Raw genomic sequence first — 17,952 nt, 5'->3', positions numbered from 1 at the left:
CAACAATCGTTTAATAAGGGATATTTTCTACAGGAAGTCTATTCCCTCTGCGATATCTTGTTGGGCTTCATCGTTTGATGTAAACTGGCGCCGTGCTTGGCTCACTCCACACAGATTTATGGTGACCAATAAAGTAAAGGAGATCTCCTTTAAGATAATCCATAGATGCTATCCGTGTAATAGCTTGATTTCTAAATATATATTTGACGTTACCAGTGAATGCAGTTTTTGTGAACTAGAAACTGAATCTATTGAACACTTATTCTGTAATTGTTTATATAGTGAAGTGTTTTGGACTGATGTAAAACTATATCTTAGCCGCAAATTGCATACAACCATTGATATTACTAAGTTTGACATATTATTTTACTACACTGATTCCACAATTGAACGTGAGTATGTCATAAATCTCTTTATTTTATTAGGAAAATCTTTCATCCACAAATCAAAATGTATGAAGAAAAAGCCCCTTTTCTTAATTTTTTTATCTGATTTGGAACAGTACTTAGAATCTTTAAAACGTATACAAAACAATATGTCAAAAAAATGTATTCGATATATGTCTGTATTTGATTTGATATAATATAATTTATTTGGGGGGGGGGGGTAATGATTATTTTAGGCCTAGCGACGTCCCTGATACCTACCCTTTAACTTTTTGTCAGAAAATTAAATATACATTTTACTAAACTGCGTTACCCACTCCAGTCAGCAGATGGCGGTCTGGGAATTTAACGCAATGCTGTTGGTGTGACGTAGTGGACGGAACTCTTCTTTCAACAGTAGCAACAGTTCGTCAGCCACCTCGGTAGCTTGCTAGACAAAATAGCCGAACCAATAAAGCTCTTTAGACGCTTTAGTGTATATTAGCCACTGTGGTTTAAACCCACTGATATCGTCTAGTTAGTTATCCGTTTTAATTCCATATTTACGGTGTTGTTGTTTTTAGTCAGCTAGCGGGCTGGTTAAGTTAGCATTAGCATAGTTAGCTAGCATTCCCGACCATGAGCTCACTAAACAACTCTCCTCCTGTTAAAGAAGAGGTCTGCTGGACGGAGAAAGAGGGTCTGTGGCTGAACGTTGTCGTGAAAGAGGAGGAAGAGGATGTCCCAATACAAAAACAAGTAGAGGGTGAGGCTGTTACAGTGAAAGAAGAAGAGAAAGACGTTTCAGTGAAAGATGAGGAAGATGCGTTCAGAGTGAAAGAGGAGGAGGATGTTACTGTTAAAGAAGAGGAAGAGAAAGAGGAGGATGAGGTTTTTGGGGTGAAAGAGGAGGAGGGGGAGATGACTGTCACATTGGAAGAAGAGGAGGATGAAGAGGATGAAACTGGATTTCTGGGCTCGGTTTCCCAAAGGCATCTTAAGGCATCCAATGGTTCTAACGATAAACGGACCCTGATTAACACTAGTAAGTACTGTCTTAAAGACAGAGGCACAAACTCTGCAGTTGTTGAACTGATGTTTGGTGTTAAAGTTAAAGGGGAAATATGCAATAGCTACATCCATATTTAGACTTTAAAAATTATTTATTTATAGCCATTGATTCTTGAAGAATATAACACATGCCTCATGAGCTTAGTTCAACTGTTGTACCCCATCATAACCCTAAATAAGCTTTTTTTTTTACTCCAATGTTTAGAAACAATGTAAACCAACACTGTATAGCCTCAACATGGTTAAAACTATAATGTTGATATCATGGATGGTCAGTCCTTGCATCCATAGGTCTGTCTATGAATTTGAGACTAGTTACATTTCTCCAGCCCCATCATCATCTTATAACCAAACTAGTGGTGGAATGACAGCTTTGTTATTGTATGAACTGCAGATTGGTTGATAGATGTGCGGCTATTTTATACGGGTAACCTAGGATTTAAATAGCAAAAAATTGTCAGCCCTGAGACTTGGTTTGGTAAACAGCTGAGGAATGGGGGCTGGAGAAATGTAACCACTCTCAAATTCATAGAGGAAGCTATTGTAGCAACCGTAACCCAACACCTAGCGACCTCGTTAAGAAGTTCAGACATCTTGGCGTAACAGTTATAAGGTGTTGGCTTGACAGTCGCTGGACCCAGGTTTGAGTTCAGTTCAGGGCTACCCCCTGAATTCACTATACTATAAATACAAGGACCAGTCATCCATAAGGTCAAAATTATCGTTTTTAACAAGATTAAGGCTTTACAGTGCTTGTTTACAAACAGTGGCGTTATACAAGCTAATGTTTTGGTTTCTGGTGGGGTAATAAAGTTGAAACATTTGAGACATTTATAAGTTATATTCTTCAAGAATCAATGGTTTTATAGTAAATGGGTCTTTCTATAACTGCCAGTGTAGATTTCCTGTGGGGGTCAAATTGTTACAGCTATTGATAAGTCATTGTATAATATTCAGCCAATTTATATATGCAGCCGAAGTCCAACGAAAGCTGATACAAATTCATTGCTTTAACTAATTATGCCAAATGTTAATAAAATGTTGAGCAATGTAATAAAGTAATGACTTTTCAAATAAGTTACCTTACACGTTATTTTGGCTGACAATTTGTTAGCATGTTATTACAGCAGTATGTACCGGTATGTTAACTAGCTACCTAACGTTAGTTGGCTACTTATACATCAAACTTGCCAGTATATTAACTATATTCTATCTAACTAACTACCCAACGTTTATTGACTTGATTATTCCCGTCATTCTTAGCTTAGCTAAATGGTATAGTCGTTGTGCTTTCTCAATGGACAGCCGGGTGATTTCATAAATTCACTCTGACTATCTACTCCGATTTCAGAGCACTCTCGTCTGAGTACCAGAGAGCAGTGTTTAACTATCCCTGTAAACACGCTGGATGATTCAGTATCCATTGAAGAGCTTGACGAACTCGAAGAACATGTCGCTGGTTTCGGAGATTCGAGCGTTGTTAAGGACAACCAACCCAAACAACAAAACAAACCGAAACCAAGTTGAGAGGTTTACTGATATGGATGTTGACTTGTTAAAATCCATCAATGAAAGGCTTGCCAAACTTGATATCTTGGATTTATTACGAGAGGACATTAATGCATTATGTGCCAGTCTAGAATTCAGCCAACTTAAGGAAAGAGAACACGGCACTGAAAGGTACTGTAGACTCTTCATGGCAAGGTGGAGGTGGTGAAAGGTACTGTAGACTCTATTCATGGCAAGGTGGAGGTGGTGAAAGGTACTGTAGACTCTATTCATGGCAAGGTGGAGGTGGTGAAAGGTACTGTAGACTCTATTCATGGCAAGGTGGAGGTGGTGAAAGGTACTGTAGACTCTTCATGGCAAGGTGGAGGTGGTGAAAGGTACTGTAGACTCTATTCATGGAAAGGTGGAGGTGGTGAAAGGTGCTGTAGACTCTATTCATGGCAAGGTGGAGGTGGTGAAAGGTGCTGTAGACTCTATTCATGGCAAGGTGGAGGTGGTGAAAGGTACTGTAGACTCTATTCATGGCAAGGTGGAGGTGGTGAAAGGTACTGTAGACTCTTCATGGCAAGGTGGAGGTGGTGAAAGGTACTGTAGACTCTATTCATGGCAAGGTGGAGGTGGTGAAAGGTACTGTAGACTCTATTCATGGCAAGGTGGAGGTGGTGAAAGGTACTGTAGACTCTTCATGGCAAGGTGGAGGTGGTGAAAGGTACTGTAGACTCTATTCATGGCAAGGTGGAGGTGGTGAAAGGTACTGTAGACTCTATTCATGGCAAGGTGGAGGTGGTGAAAGGTACTGTAGACTCTATTCATGGCAAGGTGGAGGTGGTGAAAGGTACTGTAGACTCTATTCATGGCAAGGTGGAGGTGGTGAAAGGTACTGTAGACTCTATTCATGGCAAGGCGGAGGTGGTGCAAAGGGAGAACAAACAACTTAACAACTTGGTAGACAGATATTCAGTAAATACTAGGAATAGATTGGTAGCGAGGTTGCATAGCAACAGCATCAACTTCCGGTAGACAGGCGTAGTGCTAGTACGCTCAACTGAAAGGATCCAGTTTGTTTACAGTTTACTAACATGAACTAATAGTATTAGATGGATTGGTAGACAGGCGTAGTGCTAGTACGCTCAACTGAAAGGATCCAGTTTGTTTACTGTTTACTAACATGAACTAATAGTAGAGATGGATTGGTAGACAGGCGTAGTGCTAGTACGCTCAACTGAAAGGATACAGTTTGTTTACAGTTTACTAACATGAACTAATAGTATACAGTGGGGCAAAACAGTATTTAGTCAGCCACCAATTGTGCAAGTTCTCCCACTTAAAAAGATGAGAGGCCTGTAATTTTCATCATAGGAACACTTCAACTATGACAGACAAAATGAGGAAAAAAAATACAGAAAATCACATTGTAGGATTTTTTTATGAATTTATTTGCAAATTATGGTGGAAAATAAGTATTTGGTCAATAACAAAAGTTTATCTCAATACTTTGTTATATACCCTTTGTTGGCAATGACACAGGTCAAACGTTTTCTGTAAGTCTTCACAAGGTTTTCACACACTGTTGCTGGTATTTTGGCCCATTCCTCCATGCAGATCTCCTCTAGACCAGTGATGTTTTGGGGCTGTCGCTGGGCAACACGGACTTTCAACTCCCTCCAAAGATTTTCTATGGGGTTGAGATCTGGAGACTGGCTAGGCCACTCCAGGACCTTGAAATGCTTCTTACGAAGCCACTCCTTCGTTGCCCGGGCGGTGTGTTTGGGATCATTGTCATGCTGAAAGACCCAGCCACGTTTCATCTTCAATGCCCTTGCTGATGGAAGGAGGTTTTCACTCAAAATCTCACGATACATGGCCCCATTCATTCTTTCCTTTACACGGATCAGTCGTCCTGGTCCTTTTGCAGAAAAACAGCCCCAAAGCATGATGTTTCCACCCCCATGCTTCACAGTAGGTATGGTGTTCTTTGGATGCAACTCAGCATTCTTTGTCCTCCAAACACGACGAGTTGAGTTTTTACCAAAAAGTTCTATTTTGGTTTCATCTGACCATATGACATTCTCCCAATCCTCTTCTGGATCATCCAAATGCTCTCTAGCAAACTTCAGACGGGCCTGGACATGTACTGGCTTAGCCTGTTGGGGATAGGGGGCAGTATTTGCATGGCCGGACAAAAAATGTACCCGATTTAATCTGGTTACTACTCCTGCCCAGTAACTAGAATATGCATATAATTGTTTGATTTGGATAGAAAACACCCTAAAGTTTCTAAAACTGTTTGAATGGTGTCTGTGAGTATAACAGAACTCATTTGGCAGGCCAAAACCTGAGAAGATTCCAAACAGGAAGCGCTCTCTCTGACTATTTCCTGGCCTTCTTGATAATCTCTAACCAAAACAGGGGATCTCTGGCATAACGTGACATTTTCTAACGCTCCCATAGGCTCTCAGAAGGCGCCAGAACGATGAATAGTGACTTTGCAGGCCATGGCTGAAAAACAGAAGCGCATTTGGATAGTTGTCGATCTGAGGACAATGAGACTGGAGGCGCATGCACGAGCCGACACCATGTTTACTTTCTCTCTCTTTGAATGAAAACAACGACTCCCGGTCGGAATATTATCGCTTTTTTACGAGAAAAATCGCATAAAAATTGATTTTAAACAGCGTTTGACATGCTTCGAAGTACGGTAATGGAATATTTTGACATTTTTTGTCACGAAACGCGTCGGGCGCGTCACCCTTCTTTACCCTTCGGATAATGTCTTGAACGCACGAACAAAACGCCGCTATTTGGATATAACTATGGATTATTTGGAACCAAACCAACATTTGTTATTGAAGTAGAAGTCCTGGGAGTGCATTCTGACGAAGAACAGCAAAGGTAATCCAATTTTTCTAATAGTAATTCTGAGTTTGGTGAGTACCACACTAGGTGGGTGTCAAAATAGCTAGCCTGTGATGGCCGGGCTATCTACTCAGAATATTGCAAAATGTGCTTTCACCGAAAAGCTATTTTAAAATCGGACATAGCGAGTGCATAAAGGAGTTCTGTATCTATAATTCTTAAAATAATTGTTATGTTTTTTGTGAACGTTTATCGTGAGTAATTTAGTAAATTCACCGGAAGTGTTTGGTGGGAATGCTAGTCACATGCTAATGTTAAAAGCTGTTTTTTTTATATAAATATGAACTTGATTGAACAAAACATGCATGTATTGTATAACATAATGTCCTAGGAGTGTCATCTGATGAAGATCATCAAAGGTTAGTGCTGCATTTAGCTGTGGTTTTGGTTTTTGTGACATTATATGCTAGCTTGAAAAATGGGTGTCTGATTATTTCTGGCTGGATACTCTGCTGACATAATCTAATGTTTTGCTTTCGTTGTAAAGCCTTTTTGAAATCGGACAGTGTGGTTAGATTAACGAGAATCTTGTCTTTAAAATGGTGTAAAATAGTCATATGTTTGAGAAATTGAAGTAATAGCATTTCTAAGGTATTTGAATATCGCGCCACGGGATTACACAAGCGTCCCACCTAGCCCATAGAGGTTAAGCAAGGGGACACGTCTGGCACTGCAGGATTTGAGTCCCTGGCGGCGTAGTGTGTTACTGATGGTAGGCTTTGTTACTTTGGTCCCAGCTCTCTGCAGGTCATTCACTAGGTCCCCCCGTGTGCTTCTGGGATTTTTGCTCACCGTTCTTGTGATCATTTTGACCCCACGGGGTGAGATCTTGCGTGGAGCCTCAGATCGAGGGAGATTATCAGTGGTCTTGTATGTCTTCCATTTCCAAATAATTGCTCCCACAGTTGATTTCTTCAAACCAAGCTGCTTACCTATTGCAGATTCAGTCTTCCCAGCCTGGTGCAGGTCTACAATTTTGTTTCTGGTGTCCTTTGACAGCTCTTTGGTCTTGGCCATAGTGGAGTTTGGAGTGTGACTGTTTGAGGTTGTGGACAGGTGTCTTTTATACTGATAACAAATTCAAACAGGTGCCATTAATACAGGTAACAAGTGGAGGACAGAGGAGCCTCTTAAAGAAGAAGTTACAGGTCTGTGAGAGCCAGAAATCTTGCTTGTTTGTAGGTGACCAAATACTTATTTTCCACCATAATTTGCAAATAAATTCATAAAAAATCCTACAATGTGATTTTCTGTCTTTTTTTCTTCTTAATTTTGTCTGTCATAGTTGACGTGTACCTATGATGAAAGTTACAGGCCTCTCTCATATTTTTAAGTGGGACAACTTGCACAATTGGTGGCTGACTAAATACTTTTTTGCCCCACTGTAGATGGATTGGTAGACAGGCGTAGCACTAGTACGCTCAACTGAAAGGATCCAGTTTGTTTTCAATTTACTAACATGAACTAATAGTATAGATGGATTGGTAGACAGGCATAGTGCTAGTACGCTCAACTGAAAGGATACAGTTTGTTTACAGTTTACTAACATGAACTAATAGTAGAGATGGATTGGTAGACAGGCATAGTGCTAGTACGCTCAACTGAAAGGATACAGTTTGTTTACAGTTTACTAACATGAACTAATAGTATAGATGGATTGGTAGACAGGCGTAGTGCTAGGACGCTCAACTGAAAGGATACAGTTTGTTTACAGTTTACTAACATGAACTAATAGTAGAGATGGATTGGGTCTTTGGGCGGATCAAACGTCTTCTCTGCCTGAGTGTGATGTTTACGATGTCTGCCCACACTCAACCTAGCCTTGGGGATGGGCGGTAAACCATATTTTACTATATACCAGTATTGATGCACGGACCGGTTTGGGTTTTTACTTTACCTTCTATAAGGGTATTTCAATGTTTGGTTTGTTAAATGTGATGCGCAATTCTGTCACGTTCCTTTATTCAGGACATTTAGAATGACAACCCATTACAGAGTAGCCTAGTGGGATTATTCACAACATTATCTGGTGATCAGGTTATGAAATGTCATGACAAAGACATTTTAGTTTCCATGTTTCACCTAAAATATTAAATGATTTATAGTCCTAGGTCTATGTTATTGTTTGGTGAAGTTATGGGTCCTACAGGAGGTCTATGTTGTTGTTAGGTGATGTTATGTGTCCTACAGGAGGTCTATGTTGTTGTTAGGTGAAGTTATGGGTCCTACAGTAGGTCTATGTTGTTGTTAGGTGAAGTTATGGGTCCTACAGTAGGTCTATGTTGTTGTTAGGTGATGTTATGTGTCCTACAGGAGGTCTGTATTATTGTTTGGTGAAGTTATGGGCCAATTTGTTTAACACTTAGTGTACAAACCCTCATTGTCAGGCTGATGGCAAAGCTAGCCAAAGAGCATTTCACTGGTTGAAGTGTTTTTTAAGTATAAAGCAGTTGATTTGTAACACAAATAACACAAACATATTAACCAGGACATTCAAACGAGTCTTACAATTCCTTTCCAAAAGTAATGTGAAATGCACTCAAAAGCAACCTGTAAATGGAGGCTATTTTTGCTGTCAGCCTATGAGAACTCCCCTGAGTTTTCCCCCACGGTGGTGAATTAGTGAATAGACACAGAGCTTAATGTGAGTTTCCTTGAGTAGCACTCCTGATCTTGTGCTGATAGTGAGCTGTAATATTCAGAATACATTGTGGAAAAACTAAAATCTTTGCTCACCATTTTTGCTCCAGGCAGATATACTACATCCATAACTAGTGGTTTCCTCATTACCAGATATACTACATCCATAACTAGTGGTTTCCTCATTACCAGATATACTACATCCATAACTAGTGGTTTCCTCATTAGCAGATATACTACATCCATAACTAGTGGTTTCCTCATTACCAGATATACTACATCCATAACTAGTGGTTTCCTCTTTAGCATGGAGGAGTTTCTGCAACCAAATTGTGTGCGCGTTACCCTCGTGCCGCAATTTTAGCAAACACAGAAAGGGGCCTATATTGGAGACCAAAAGTCGTCTGGCACACTGCTTAGGATTTCAACAACTTTAATAACTTATTTCTAGTTACCACTAATGTGAAAACAAGACAAAATTTGACTTTTGTTGCTAACTTTTCTGTCTTAATTGTCAAATTTAACAGATGTCAATTGTTGTACAACTTTATGGGTACGCTCTGGGCATCACCTTTTACCTCAAATAAACAGTGACTTTGTCGTTCACACAGGAGAGAGATGTGACTATCGTGGATCCTCTGGGGAGCCTCAACAACATCATGATACTGACGAGGCAGAGAAGAGTCTCTCCAGATCAGAACTCCTCAAGAAACACCAGCGAATACACATAGGAGCGAAATCTCACTGCTGCTCTGACTGTGGGAAGAGATTCATCTCTTCAGTAGACCTTAAAATACATAAAAGAATTCACACTGGAGAGAAACCTTTTGGCTGTGATCAATGTGGGAAGAGTTTTACTACATCTACCCATCTGACTTTGCACCAGAGAACACACACAGGAGAGAAACCATATAGCTGTAGTCAATGTGGGAAGAGATTTTCTACATCTAGCTATCTAACTATACACCATAGGACACACACAGGAGAGAAGCCATATAGCTGTAATCAATGTGGGAAGAGTTTTTCTACGTCTTGCTATCTAAATATACACCATAGGACACACACAGGAGAAAGATCTTATGGCTGTGATCAATGTGGGAAGAGTTTTTATACATCTAGCAAGCTGACTTCACACCGGAGAACACACACAGGGGAGAAACCTCAAAGCTGTGATCAATGTGACAAGAGATACTCTGATAAAAGATCTCTGATCAAACATCAGAAAATTCATACATGAAGGATTTGTTTCATGATATCAATGAAATAATGTCACAATGTAGAATGTTTTAACATTGTAGTAGGAGTATTTTAATGATGTCAGAATGTAGAACCTGAAACATTTGCCCCCTGTTTAATTGATCTTAGCCTCAGTGGAAAGATCCAGGCTCTGAATTGAAAGAGTATTATTTATGAGATTTAACAAAAAGTGACTAACAAAGAAAGAGTTGTTAAGTATAACATGTTGGTGACCCACTTGAATCAAAATACAACACTTCAAAATGTAGCTAGCTGTTTTCTATCAATTGTCCTCTACCCAGTGATGTACACATTCCCAGATTCTGTGTGGTTTTTGAGCTGTTAGTTTTAACATGACATGCAACCTCATCTCCCTTCTGTCACACAAATGATTTTAGCATGATATTGATGAGTTATGACAAATTAGTGTTGTGTTATTTTGTTCAGCGACCCCCTACATTTAAATGTATCAGTCCAAAATGTAGCTGACTGTCTTCTGCAGGTTGTCCTTTAACCAGTGAGGTAAAATATGTCTCCCATTTCCATGTTTTCTTTTAGTTGTGTTAGTTTCAACAGCATGTACAACCTGATTTCCCCCCTAATGGATATCAGTGATTTATTGCTACTTGTCAAAACAACAGTGTTTCTGGTGCTTGTGCAGTTTATAAGGTGCTTGTTTAAATAAATACAAGTAATATGATTATTGTGGCAGATGTTTGTGTATATAGCACATTTTATGTTTAGGATTTCAATTCATCCCAAACTGTTTCTGCATATTGATTATTGATTTGGACACTTTAAAACTGTGTTTTGACATTGGGGCTATCCCACCATTAACAAAGGGGTGTACATTTGCTTTTCATATTTCATATTTACATTTCATGTAACATTTAGTAATGATATTTTTTCAAGCAACCAACTGACAATTTTTTGGTACAATTATATTGACATTGTTACCCTGCTTTTAGAATATCAGGGTTCATTCTCAGATGTGCCAACCCAAATGTACTAGAGCATGACATTGGGGATTGGTCCCCGACCCAACAACATGCCTATCTAGTGAACCCTGAAAAGAGAGAGAAGCTCTGCAGTGAGGTGGAAAGTTACTATGGATATTGCAGGAGTTTCCTCTTGAAATCAGACATGTCTGTGGTAAGGACAACTTGGTTGCTGATTGTCTCAAGGGTGGGTAGTTAAATAGTTTTGTGTTTAGCCAGTGAGTTATCATGGATCACAATTTATTTTGACTGAACGTTTTTCCGTATTGGAGTTCAAGAAACGAGTGAGTTTTAGGAAGACGAGAGTTCTAGAAGCTAGTGAGTTCTAGAAGCTAGTGAGTTAAAAAAAAAATGTTTAAAAAAATTAGAAAAAGTAGAAAATTATATATTTAGAAAATGTTTTTTTTTTTTCTTCTTGTTTTTAATTGTTGACAGCCAGTAGACACCATGTTTATATTGGTGAAGGTGAAGCTTTGTAGATGATTATAATGAGAAAAGGAAGTTGTTTTCTGTTGGTGGTGAGCAAACTTGTCCAACAAAAATATAGGATATATTTGTCTAAGGGGGAAGGTGTTTCAGGCTTTGGTTTTTCCATTTATGTTTTGAGGTTGGACTATAGCACGTGTAGCCCGTTAGCACGTCTAGCTCGTTAGCACGTCTAGCTCCGTTAGCACGTCTAGCTCCGTTAGCACGTCTAGCTCCGTTAGCACGTCTAGCTCCGTTAGCACGTCTAGCTCCGTTAGCACGTCTAGCTCCGTTAGCACGTAGGACGCACTGATTGGTGTCACCTCGTTAGTCAGTATGTGTTACACCTGTGCTGGCTTGTCCATCTCGTTAGTGGGAAGGTGTTTCACCTGAGCTGGTCCAGGTTCTATTTAAGAGTGTCTGGCCCAGTGCTCCAGTTGTCTTGATACATGTGGAGAGTCAACACCTTTAGTTGCTCCACCTTTTTGGTTTGCTTCCTGTCTTTAAGTTTGGTGTGGGTTTTTCTTTTGTTTTCCTCTTCTTGGGCAGATTTAGTGGGTCTCATGGTGGGTGACTTTTAGGTCCCAGTTGTTGTTACTATTCAATTGTGATTGTTGTCAGTGACTCTTTGTCTGTTTGAGCAACATTTTATAATAAAAAAAAAAAAAATACAAATCTAATTATGGGACATTTCTGGTTTCTTGCTGGGGAACGTAACAACAAACAGTATTGTAAAACAAGCTGATATTTTGGGTTGGATGTTGCATCCAATTGTTAATATTTTAATCAATGGAATTTCCTTAGAATGCTCACTAGTCTTTCAGTTGTTAATCTTGTTTGTTGTGGTAAATATTTGTTTATTCCTGTGAAGTCATTGTGTTGCATCCATGTATGAAATGTGCTGTATAAATAAAGCTTGATTTGATTTGAACATATTGTAAAACAAATTAACCCAATGACTGACCAATCAACAGACTATTGGTCCATCTTAGTATGAAAAACAGTATAAAATCAGTATATGTTCCACTGTCAAAATAGTGCATGGTATGAATGTTTAGTATCACTTTTCAACCAACCCAGTTTATTTGTTGAAATCAATATGTCAAAGGATTCAACTGAAACAAACAAATGGATCAAACAGATCAATCCCACTTTTCCAGCCTGCTGAAGGAGTGGTAAACACCACCCCCGGCTCTACCAGGGGTTTGAGGTGGTCTCCACAGCTCTGTTTATGTCATGTTCTGTGGCCTTGCCGTTCCATTTCTTGACTGCCCCTGCAACACAGAAAGAAACACATTTAGTCAAATTATATAAAACCCTCAAAGTAATGGATATGCAGCATCTACAGCCTCAGTTACACCTGGCACCTAAATGTGACTTCTGATCACTCCAAGCTGCATTAGGTCTGGATGCACAGATGTCACAATGTGCTGCATTAGGTTTAGATCTGCCAGGATGGGCATTGTGTTCGGAATTTGAGTCTGGCCACCGAATATACATAAGCAATGTAAAGAGATGGGGTGAATGAGTGGGGAAAAGTACATTTGACACAAATGACCTTCATAATATCAAAGAACAAATGTGTGTGTCTGAGGGGAAATTAACTTTCATACAGCCAAAAGGGGTGAGAAATTACACCAATATCAGTGGACAATTTGCACTAATGTAAATAAACATAGATGGTGGAACATATTCCCTTTTGCTGACGTGATGAACCACTAAGGGGACATAAATATTTACCATCTAAACCATGTGTGACCTCTCACCTCTCTGGCTGTAGAAGTGTTCTTCCTAACCAGTCCCTCAACAGCTCTCTGACTGAGCTCCACCCTCACTGGGTCTTCAGAGGAGAGGAAGGCTGAGGAGGGATGGAAGGATGAATGGATCAGTCAGTCAATAAAGTGTAGAGCTGCTATCTATGCTGTCTGACAAAATCACTATTTTAGTAGTTCATTAAAGTAAATAAGGCTTTATGACTGCTGAATACCAACTATCAATCACTTAGATCATGTATTTTCAGGTAGAGATACATCCTTGGCACGTCCCTAAGGTAGGGGTTAAGGTTAGGGTTTAGGGTAGGGATGTCCAAAGGATCCCGGATAGCATTGACCATTGTGCATTCTTTTGTCTCTTTTACATAGCAGGTGATGGGTTCTGACTTCTGAACTTGAAAATATTAAATATCCTTATTATGTGAAATTGAATGAAACAATAATATATGTTGATGCTAATATGATGTACAATTATCCATGATGTTTCTATATGATAACAATAGAGTAATATATTTAATATGATGTACAATATTCCATGATGTTTCTATATGATAACAATAGAGTAATATATTTAATATGATGTACAATATTCCATGATGTTTCTATATGATAACAATAGAGTAATATATTTAATAAGACATATACTATTTTTTCACTAATTCACTAATTAACAGTTTCACAAATTAATTTTAATTAACTTAATCATTATGATTCAACATCAGTTCACCGTCTCACCTCATACTGTATTGGAGCAGAAGCAGCTGACTGCCCAGTTCAACATCAGTTCACCGTCTCACCTCATACTGTATTGGAGCAGCAGCAGCTGACTGCCCAGTTCAACATCAGTTCACCGTCTCACCTCATACTGTATTGGAGCAGCAGCAGCTGACTGCCCAGTTCAACATCAGCTCACCGTCTCACCTCATACTGTATTGGAGCAGCAGCAGCTGACTGCCCAGTTCAACATCAGTTCACCGTCTCACCTCATACTGTATTGGAGCAGCAGCAGCTGACTGCCCAGTTCAACATCAGTTCACCGTCTCACCTCATACTGTATTGGAGCAGCAGCAGCTGACTTGATCGTTGATACTAATCATCATGTTTGAATCTGAGAGTAAATAGTGCCGACTACACTCTAAAAATGTAGGGTTCAACTGGAGTTGTTCTCAGATCCCCTAAGAACCGTAGGGTTCTTGGTCAATGAAAAACAGCCCCAAAAGGTTCTTCAAAGAACTTGTTAGAAGGTGGGTTCAACGAGGAACCTCCGTTGTTGCTGGACTTCTTCCGGGAACTTCGCAATTACAACTGAAAACGATGGTGACAAGTTTGGATGCGACAACAGTTAAAAAGGTTAAGTTGGGTTGATGTTTGGCTCTGAATATGTCTCGAAATAATTTATATAATAATATAACATACGTATAATGAATAACGAAGACAATTCTGGTTTTCTGTGAATATCTTCCATAACGTTACTATAGTTAATTAACGTAAATATTAGAAAGCCGGGTTTGACCGTCGGCGTTGTATGAGCTACAGTACAGTACCGTTAGCTAGCTAGCTAACGTTATGTCCTAACTAGGCACAACTAGGTTTGGATTATTTCCTCAACTATATTCTTTCCCATATATTGTATATCGTTTCCATAAAGCCAACATGGCTTTACACTGATTAATGTAAGTTTCCAATCTAGATCAGTTCTCACTTTTGTGATAATGAACTAGCTAACGTTAGCTTAGTTAACTAACTAACTAACTAACTAAGGACGGTGACCTGTCCAGACGAGATGTTACAACGAACTGAATCGTCAATGGAGGTCTTCCTCTTTATATAGCCTGCTACAGCATGCAATACTATTAACTCACAAGGGGGCATAACGTTACATGTACAATACTATCCCATTTTGGAAAGGTTACATGTACAATACTATCCCATTTTGGAAACGTTACATGTACAATACTATCCCATTTTGGAAATGTTACATGTACAATACTATCCCATTTTGGAAACATTACATGTACAATGCTATCCCATTTTGGAAACGTTACATGGACAATACTATCCCATTTTGGAAACGTTACATGTACAATACTATCCCATTTTGGAAACGTTACATGTACAATACTATCCCATTTTGAAAACGTTACATGTACAATACTATCCCATTTTGGAAACGTTACATGTACAATACTATCCCATTTTGGAAACGTTACATGTGGAGGTAAATTAATATCTTAGATGGTAGCTGTTGATGTGATTCAAATGGATAATGGTATTAATACAGTGTCTAGACTACCTCTTTTGTATAAATGCCCTTCAGAATCCAAACACAGTATTGCCACGCAGCAAAACGTTGCGTATAATCTTTCAAGTCAGCCTGATAAAATATTAAACAATTTGTGTACAAAGATATCTTGAAATGTGATATTAGGCCTGTATGGCAGTACTGTTACTGTATGGCAGTACTGTATTGGCTAGTGCTTTCTCCAATATGTTCTTCTATTTTGCATTCAACTGTATGTCGATGCCATTTATCTTTCAATATTTATTTAATATATATATATATATATATATATATATATATTTATTTTTTTTTTTTGACACATTTTATCTTCCTTTGAAATTCTCATAGGTCAGAACATGGACACAATGCAATTGGGATCAAGAAGAAGGTACAGATATGTTGTAGGACAGCTGCATTTGAAGTGTACATTTAACCTACATAGCAGTCAATACAAACTGAAATCTATTAGCATTCAAATGTGTGCAAATTATCTTCTCAGAAATGAATCAGGTCCATGGAATGGATATAGACAAGATAATCCAAGGACTATCAGAGGTAGAGAGGCGAGGCAGGGGTGAGGACATCATCCTGCTATTTTGACAGTCCCTGAAGGACAATACAGAAGAGGTATTTGCTCTTATTCCTTCCCTTTCTCTAATATATTTTGTAATAAAATTAGCAAGTGTAGTAAGATCATTGCTTTACTTTACTAGGACTGGAGACCACAGCAGCTCTTGCCCAACCTCTTCAACGAGGACCCGAGTGGCCTTTATGTCCATGACAAGGTATGCCTATGCACCAATCATCTGTTTCTTCATAAACATAGGTGTGCATGCTTATATAAAACTACAGCTATACATTTGTTATGTTCTTTGTTAATTGTATGTGTATTAATCTTTTCTTACTTTTGTTGACACAGATTTCACAGCTCTTCACTCCTTTACTGCACATCGGTGGAAATCCATTTCACCATGAGAGTGAAATCCCGCTGGCCTTTGATGGGGAGAACATCCACGCCCTCGAGGACGTCCCCATGGGACTTGGAGCTCTGCTACGGCTGGATTTTTTATTTTCCCTTCAATTTCCCCAAAATGTCAGAAAAACACTTATGTTGTTAAGTTACTGTGTTCTGGGGATAAGAGAAGTTGGGGTGAAGTTACCAGGGCCGGTCATAAAGATGGCAAACTTTCTATTATAACTAAGTGAATATGATATACACACTAAAGCTAAAAAATCTGTATTTAGCATCAAGTCTACAATATTGTTTTTATTGTACATTATCATTATTTATATATTTAAAAATGTCATGAAAAGCACTATACAAAGTAAATGTATTATTTATTATGGTCTGACATGTCTGCAGAAATGTTTCAATTTTGTAATGTGTTTTGTAAATATTAATTCACATTTGTGGTGCCACTAAATAAACAATGAATTATTTAAATCAATATTGTCAATATTGTTGTTAAAATATGTTTTTTATAATGCAGGGAGGGTGGACAGGGAGTTTAAAAAATGAACCCCAAAATGTTCTTTGAGGAACTTATAGGGGTTCCCCCACAGTTTCAATTTGAAGAACCCCTAAACTCCAGGAACCTTTACGGGATGCTTCTTCAACATCAACAGCTAGTCAGACACCTTGGTTCACTCTAACTTTATGGAAAAAGGTTTATTCAATAAATCTAGCAACTCCTCTCATACTGGGAAGAACCCTACGCCTAAAGGGCAGTTTTATTTCAATTGTAGTACCCGGACGTTTTATAGTTACATCGTTAGGGCAACTTGCCATAAAGTGGACACACTCCCATCAGTTTCTGAGACAACTGGCCAGACTTTGTAGACTGTTAATTAATGCTTAAACCTCATCTTTATCAAATGATCCATTAAAGATACCAACTCAAAACCTACGTTCGTCTACATATGGGTTGTTTAAATTGTATCTAATTATATTCCCAGTATTACTTCATTAAATCTCTAGTAATCGATTATACACACATACAATTCATCATATTTTCATATATTCACAGAATCCACATAAAACGTAAGAAATTCTCAGGTAGTCACGACAACCATTCCATTTGCTTTTTCAAGGACTCTCCACAGCTACGAAGCAGCTCTCCATAAATACTCCCAGCAGAACAAAAGATAAACTTTTGTTTCCCAGACAATGACCATGGGATCCTCAACGGTTCTCTAACCTCCCAGAAACCACGGCAAAATCAAGCCTCCCAGGAACTATAGACCTTCTGCTGCTAACTAAAATATCTAATAATAATAATATATATACCCCTCTCAATACCACCCCGTGACCTTCTATGATGGGCAGTGAAAGAACGGAACCCCAAGATAACGTAATAAAGCTTATTATCCACATGTCAATCATCTGATTAAGCATATTTCTATACGTTACTATCCAAACTTCAGATTAAGACTGATGTTTACCATCAACAGAAAACAACTTCCATTTCACATTATAATCAAATACAATGCTTCACCTTCACCAATATAAACATGGTGTCTACTGGCTGTCAACAATTAAAAACAAGGGGGGAAAAAATGATTTCTAAATAATAATATACAATCCTAAAACTCACTAGCTTCTAGAACTCTCGTCGTCTTGGGACGAGCCCAAACAAACAAAACTCATCTCCAATACGGAAAAACATGAAACAACACAAAACCTTTTGACTGCCCACCCC

The 17,952-nt window shown here is 38.7% G+C and overlaps 1 protein-coding gene across 2 annotated transcripts; it reads left to right on the top strand.

Moving 5' to 3' along the window:
• The first annotated feature begins 771 nt into the window (after positions 1-771).
• On the top strand, positions 772-12,131 carry LOC145864046 (uncharacterized). 2 transcript variants are annotated; one of them, XM_082969076.1, is made up of 2 exons: positions 772-1,410; positions 9,113-12,131. In XM_082969076.1, exons 1-2 carry the CDS (start codon positions 1,005-1,007, stop codon positions 9,736-9,738), a joined length of 1,032 nt encoding a protein of 343 aa, XP_082825202.1. In that variant the 5' UTR covers positions 772-1,004; the 3' UTR covers positions 9,739-12,131. The 2 variants fall into 2 exon arrangements, with proteins under 2 accessions (XP_082825202.1, XP_082825204.1); XM_082969078.1 differs by lacking the exon at positions 9,113-12,131 and adding an exon at positions 2,788-9,105.
• The last annotated feature ends 5,821 nt before the right edge of the window (positions 12,132-17,952 follow it).

The sequence above is a fragment of the Salmo salar genome, chromosome 02 (genome assembly GCF_965601325.2).
Source record: "Salmo salar chromosome 02, fSalSal1, whole genome shotgun sequence".
NCBI classification, from domain to species: domain Eukaryota; kingdom Metazoa; phylum Chordata; class Actinopteri; order Salmoniformes; family Salmonidae; genus Salmo; species Salmo salar.
Note: the sequence above shows the minus strand (reverse complement) of the source record. Positions and strands in the feature narration are given on the sequence as shown.